Source organism: Apis cerana, linkage group LG4 (genome assembly GCF_029169275.1).
Source record: "Apis cerana isolate GH-2021 linkage group LG4, AcerK_1.0, whole genome shotgun sequence".
Taxonomy (NCBI): domain Eukaryota; kingdom Metazoa; phylum Arthropoda; class Insecta; order Hymenoptera; family Apidae; genus Apis; species Apis cerana.
In genome coordinates, this window is record NC_083855.1 from 8,076,761 (window position 1) to 8,084,041 (window position 7,281).

The 7,281-nt window shown below is 22.0% G+C and overlaps 1 protein-coding gene across 2 annotated transcripts; it reads left to right on the top strand.

Moving 5' to 3' along the window:
- Positions 1-209: 209 nt before the first annotated feature.
- Positions 210-6,931, top strand: LOC107995663 (prosaposin). 2 transcript variants are annotated; one of them, XM_017053315.3, is made up of 14 exons: positions 210-1,468; positions 2,077-2,182; positions 2,435-2,798; positions 2,923-3,228; positions 3,332-3,520; positions 3,611-3,730; positions 4,015-4,275; positions 4,379-4,513; positions 4,581-4,745; positions 4,838-5,057; positions 5,183-5,494; positions 5,642-5,769; positions 5,876-6,106; positions 6,372-6,931. In XM_017053315.3, the coding sequence occupies exons 1-14, from the start codon at positions 1,432-1,434 to the stop codon at positions 6,459-6,461; spliced, it is 2,664 nt and encodes an 887-aa protein (XP_016908804.1). In that variant the 5' UTR covers positions 210-1,431; the 3' UTR covers positions 6,462-6,931. The 2 variants fall into 2 exon arrangements, with proteins under 2 accessions (XP_016908804.1, XP_061929939.1); XM_062073955.1 differs by having other exon boundaries at positions 5,654-5,769.
- Positions 6,932-7,281: the final 350 nt, after the last annotated feature.

The following is a 7,281-nucleotide window of genomic DNA, read 5'->3' on the forward strand; positions in this document are numbered from 1 at the left end:
AAAATATAAAATGCAAATTATTACAATATTATTACAATATTTAATAATAAAACATGATATTATATCAGTAAACATATTTTATTTTTTAATGGTTAATATCGACACGAATGGTTATTATATCGACAAAATATAAAACGATAATACGAACATAAGAAATTTAATGTTATAATATAATTTACTTTTATCTCTTTGTATGGATATTTTTTTATTTTAACGGAAACTTACAAAGCAAATCTGAATGTAGTTATATAAATTTGAAAATATGTTATATGTTTTATAATTTCGTTTTCGAAATTATTATTTTTTTATTTTTATATATTAATAATAATATAATTTTTTAATTATACATATATTTTTAATATTTATAATATTTAGAAATATTAATAATTAATTATTAATACGATAACGAACAGATTAAAGTTTAATTTTGTATAATATTTTCTATATAAAAATACACTTTTGATATTCGATACAAAAAATAACCACATTTCATTTTATGTCAAATTATCTTTATATTACAATCTACAATACTGCAAGAATATTACAAAGATAAAAATTATTTTTATATATACTTTTAAATTAAATGAAATAATAAAAATTTCGTACAACATAATTTAATTTAATTTCATTATTTGCACAATTCTGTCACAAAGAAATATCGAACGTCATAATCGATCAAATTGTCATTTATCTTAAATTTAATTATTTGTTATCGAATATTATATACATACTTCAGATTTGATAATAATCTTTTTGCTTTGTAAGAAATAATTCTATTATTAATTTGTTTATATTTTTTATTATTATAAGATAAATTATGTATCTAATGAAAACACTAAACCACAATCACGAGAAAAAGAAAACGGCACTTTAACTTGATGACAATTCTTTTTTGTATCACGCACTTTTTATGTACACTCCGATAGATGACACTACGAATATTATTTGTAGTGAAAATCAATTCGATAGTTTTTAGTATTATTTTAATTTTTTCCATAAAAAAATAATATGAATATGGATTTCTAATTCAACGAAATTTTAACGATGTCTCACAATTTAAGAATGTAACAATATAAACTTATTCTTGTATCATTGAATAAGGAAGATTCATATCACGTGATAGAATATTATATTCCTATTGGCTATTTAGTATCATAGAAAGAGAGGGAATGAGAAATACATCGGTCAAAGAATACGTATAAACGCTAGAAACAGTCACTTGACAGTAGCGCCTGGTGGACGAATGTTAAGCAATACATCGATAGAATTCTCTAATACGGAACTTTTTACAAGGGTAATTGTACGTCATCTTTGAACAGTATCATTAATACGTATAATACGTATAAGAAAATAACAAAGAAATAATCATTAAATTCTTAAGTTTGTATTGGTACGCTTGTCGCAACAAGATTGAAAAGTTAAACGGTAAAGATGAACATTTTGATTGCGCTTTGCGCGATCCTTGCTGGTAAGTATCTTGATTATTGTGCATTAATTTAATCCTTTTCTTTGTTTAATTGCGACGTAATTTTATGTTGTTTTTTTTATATATTATCTTTATTCTTTCGAAATATATTTCTTATGCTGTAATTTTCGAATTTTTGTCACGCAATATTATTATTGTATCTTTGAATCATAATATTATTGAAATTATTATTTTTTTTAAACTGAACTTATTACATTATGAAAAGTAACTTTAATTTTATTATATTATTATATTATTAATACATTTTATAATCATTAGTCACATAAGATAGGATTTGCTTATTCAGATGAATCAGATGAATCAGTGCTTAACAATTAAGTATATACTATAGAATAATTGATGATTAAAATATTCTTCTTCTTAAATATATTTTCAAATTGTTATATATTTTTTGTTTATTATTCTAAATTCTAAGTTATATTATTCTAAATAAAAATATTAAATATATTTAAATATATTGTTTTTATATTATTCTTAGAATAAGTTAGTTGTGTTGTAAAAAAATTAAATCTTTTAATTCATTTCAATCCATTTCAATCATTTTTATGTAATATTTTATCATATTTAAATATGTTTATTATATATTTTAGTTTGTAAAGCAGGAGTAGTAATACAAGCTGAGGGTCCTGCAGATCTTCATCTTTTGGGTGAACAAGAATGTACATGGGGACCTTCATATTGGTGTGAAAACATTAAGTAGGTTGAATTAAATATTATAACATATATATACTATTAATAACATTATATCATCATTGATATTTAATTAATTATATTTAATTAACTAAATTTCTATTATATATTGTATAATTTTTAGCTTCATAATAAATTTTTTATTAATATCTAATTTTAAATATTAATATAAATAATTTTTCATTCAATAAATTATATATTCAATATATTATTATGAATTAAATTAATATTAAATAATTTTATCATACATAAATATAGAACTGCAAGTGGATGTAATGCAACTAAACATTGCATTGATAAAGTATGGAAACATATGAAAGTACCAAATGATGATGATAGTGTTTGTACTATTTGTAAGGATATGGTTCAACAAGCTCATGATCAATTAGAAAGCAATCAAACTCAAGAGGACATAAAGAGTGTTTTTGAAGGAAGCTGTAAACTTATTCATATAAAACCAATTGTGAAAGAATGTATAACAATTGTAGATCAGTTTATTCCAGAGCTTATTGAAACTTTGGCATCTCAAATGAATCCATCTATTGTTTGTTCTGTTGCTGGACTTTGCAATTCTGCTCATATAGATGAATTAATTGTAAAATATGAATCATCCAAACCTGAGGTAATTATATTAAATTTTTAATAAAATAATTATATGTACAAATATATATTATATAAATATATATTACAATTATATACAATTGTAATTACTTGTGTTAAAATATTTTGAAAATATTGTATTTTAGATTAAAGAATTGAAATCTCGTTCTTTGGAAAAAGATGAAGTTGAACCTGATGAATGTTCAAAATGTTTCACTGTGGCAGCACATATGGAACATAAATTAAATAACACTCCTCGTGATAAAATATTACAACAAATGCTTAATTTATGTGCAGAATTCAATAGTTATTCAGATGCCTGTTCTGCTACAATTCTAACTTATTTTGATACATTATATACTCATTTACAAGAGAATTTCAATGCTCAAAATATTTGTCATTTATCTGGTCAGTGTAGTAATAAATTTCACAAACATGATGATATTGATACAGTAAGTTTTAAAAGATATATATAAATATATAAAATTTTGGAAAAATTTTCAAATATTATAACTAATTAAATAATATATATATATATATTTTTTTGTATTTTAGACCTTAAAAGTAGAAATTAGACCACTTTCAAGCGTAGGTATGGTCGATGTAAATGATGATCTTCCATGTAAATTGTGTGAACAACTTTTAGGACATTTAAGAGATCTTCTAGTAGCTAATACTACAGAAACAGAATTTGAAGAAGTATTGAAAGGATTATGCAAACAGACTAAGTCATTTTCTACTGAGGTAATAAATATTATTGAATTATAACTGTATATATTTCACATAATAGTTCAGTTTTTAATCTTATAAATATATATGTATATATTTCTTTAGTGTATTGCTATAGTTGATGAATATTATCCACAAATATATGAATATCTTAAGAAAGGTCTAAATTCCAATATTATTTGTCAAATGATGGGAATATGTCCTATTCCAGGAAAAACAGTACAGGTCATTAAAATTTTTTCAGTTAATTATATACAAAACTATCTTGCATTCTAATCAGAATTCTGCCTTTAAATTAGTCATCTGCCACTTTTTATCCTTGCAAGTAGAAACTATTTAATATAAACAATTGTAGGTATCATTGTATTTCTTTATTTATTTATTTCGTATTAAATATAAATTTTACTTTGGAAGTTGAATCCATCAGAATGCAATATATTTCTATATATTCTTTTAATATAATTGCCATTAATAAAATAATATTAATTAAAAAATTATATATTAAATAGAATGGGCCAATTTGGCCTTTAGTACCTAGAGATGCAGGTGAAATAGGAATGCGTGTTTTCCAAAATGCAAATGAAAATTTGAAAAGTGATAATGAAGAATTGAATAAATCACAAGCTGAAACAATGCAATTGCCTATTGAAAGATTAGTACCATTTCCTATGTTAGAAGGATCGTTAGGAACTCAAGGAAAAGAAACATGTGCATTATGTGAATATATATTGCATTTTATACAAGAAGCTATTACAAATCCTACTACAGAGGTAATAAATTTAGAATATTTATTTATATATTTTTTACATAATAATGTATTAATAAAAAATACAATATTATATAATATTAAAATAAATAATATTAATGCTTCAGGAAAAAGTAAAAACAACATTAGGAAAAGTATGTAAGAAATTACCAGAATCTATATCGGAACAATGTACACAATTTGTAGATCTTTATGGAGATGCTATTGTAGCTATTTTGGCTCAAGAAATTGATCCATCTCAAGTTAGTGTACAAGTTTATTACAAATTGTTTATCAAATATATAGAAAATTTTAAAGTATTATTTACAGGTATGTTCATTGTTGCATTTATGCCCAGATGAAAAATTAATGAAGATGTGGGAAAGTATTCCAAAGAAGTATATGCTTGAAGAAGTACAGAATAAACCTAGTTGTCCACTATGTTTACTTGCTGTAACACAAATTTACGATGTTATAAAAAACAACAAGACCGAGGTTACAATAATTATTATATTATTTATATATTCCTAAATATTTAAATATATAACATTATTGAATGTATTATATTGTTATTTAATATTGTATAGGCAAACATAGAAGCTCAATTGGATAAATTATGTATTCATTTGCCACATAGTTTAGTTGATGAATGTACAGAATTAGTCAAAGGGTATAGTAAAGAACTTATAGAATTATTACTGGCAGATTTAACACCTCAAGAAGTATGTGTTTATATTAAATTATGTGATCCTACTGAACATCTTGGTCCAAGAAGTGAATTTATTACTGACAAAGATGGTGAAATTTGTATGTATATAATATTAAATATTATAATTGCATATATATTTTATATATATATTTTTTATTAATTAAGAAAATATGCTATTTATAAAATTTTACGATATTTTTTAAAAATATATCTTTTATTTTAGTAACTAATGAAATACCAAATGATCCTATAAGTACTGAAATATCAGATGATTTAAATAATGTAAATTGTGTTGTTTGTGAATTTGCTATGCATTATATTGACAAATTTCTTGGTAATAATAAGGAAAAGAATAAAGTTGAAAATGCAGTGCATAGCGTATGTAATCATCTTCCAAAAACTATCCATAAACGATGTAACAGGTTTGTTAATAAATATGCCTCTTCTATAATTGATATTATCACAAAAGATGTTAGTCCTAAGCAGGTTTGCTCTTTCCTTGGAGTATGTACAAAATTGATAGAAGAAATGAAAGGTATATAAAAAATTTATAATAATAATTATTAATTATATAAAATAAATATATAAAATATTATAATAAAATATAAATGAATTAATGTAAACAATAAATTAAAATATAAATATATATATTTATAATAATGATAATTTATTGTAATGGTAGCTTCTGTAACAGAATGTGCTATGTGCAAAACAATTATATCGAAAATAAATGACCGAACTATTGATGATAACATTGAAAAAGCAATATCTAAAGTATGTCAATATTTACCATCAAATATGGAACATAAGGTAAAAAAATATAATATATATTTTTTTTGTTTTTGAATTTTTTTTTATTTTTAATTAATTTAATTAACTAATAATTAACTTCAATTTTTATGAAATTTATTTCTAGTGTACTATACTTATTAATTCTTATGGACAAAGCATAATAAATCTTATTAAAAGAGGTGAACATATTGATAAAATTTGTAGTAAAATGGGTCTTTGTGCACCCAATGATTATTCAACAGTGTCTTTGGAAAATTTACGAATTAAACGATCATATGAAAAAAATCGTATAAAACATTGTACATGGGGACCTGTTTATTGGTGTTCTACTAATGAAACGGCTCGTGAATGTAAAGTAAGTAAAATGTAATTCATTTTATTGCATGTGAGTAATTTTATATAAGTGCCATTAAATAATACATAAATAATGATACAAATTAATGATAATGAAAGTTTCATGAAACGTATAATAGATACTACATTATTTCATGTTTCTCTTTTATATATCACAGTGTTATAAATAAAATTTGTCGGCATTTAATATTAATGTTAAATGATACAATTATTTAATGATATTATATGTAAATATATATACATATTTATACATTTATTTATTTAAGGCTGTTGAACATTGCAAAGAAAATGTATGGAAAGCTGATTTTGCACCTCCTAAACAAATTACCTTAAGTGAGACAGAACCTAATGTTTAAGTTTGTATTCACATAATAAATTGAATTATTGTTTGGTTTTTGCATCTTAAAATGTTAAGTCCTAAGAATTTCATATTTCTTTAGAATATTATATTGATGGTATGAAAAATTTAACATCAATTATTAATATTATATATTGCACTTTTTAAAATATAACAATATGATAGCACTATTAAAATCTTCCAAAATAATGATTAATTACAATTGCGTAATGTAGAAAATTTAGAAATAAATCTAAAATAATAAGCTTTTTACACTATCGCAAATATATCGCGATATGTTGTAAATATATATTTTATAGTGTTAAGTTCATATTTTATAACAGTTACTATATAATAACTTCAATATTGAAAATATAACAATGAATCCATATGTTTATATATATTTAGTAATTATCAATATACTTATAATTATTATGTATCTGTTGCATTAATGTCAACTGTGATAATAAAACAAAATAAAAATACAAATTGATTTTATTTTTATTTTTTATTAGTATTTTATTAATTTATTAAATTATTTATATATTAATATTTATATTATGTCTTTAAACGGATATTGAAAACTTTAAAGTAAGCTTAAGCTGCTTAAATATTTACAGTTTGTTGAATATACTTAATATATTTTATATTGGTAAACACAAAATCTTATTAGTGAGATAAAGATATTTCAATAAAAATATCAACATCTAAAATATTTAAATAGTGCTTCATTGCATATCTAAACATGATAATTCTTTGTTTATAAACAACAGCATTAATGATATGATAATATAATTACATAATTTTATCATTTTCAAATCTTTCCTAACCTAAAAACT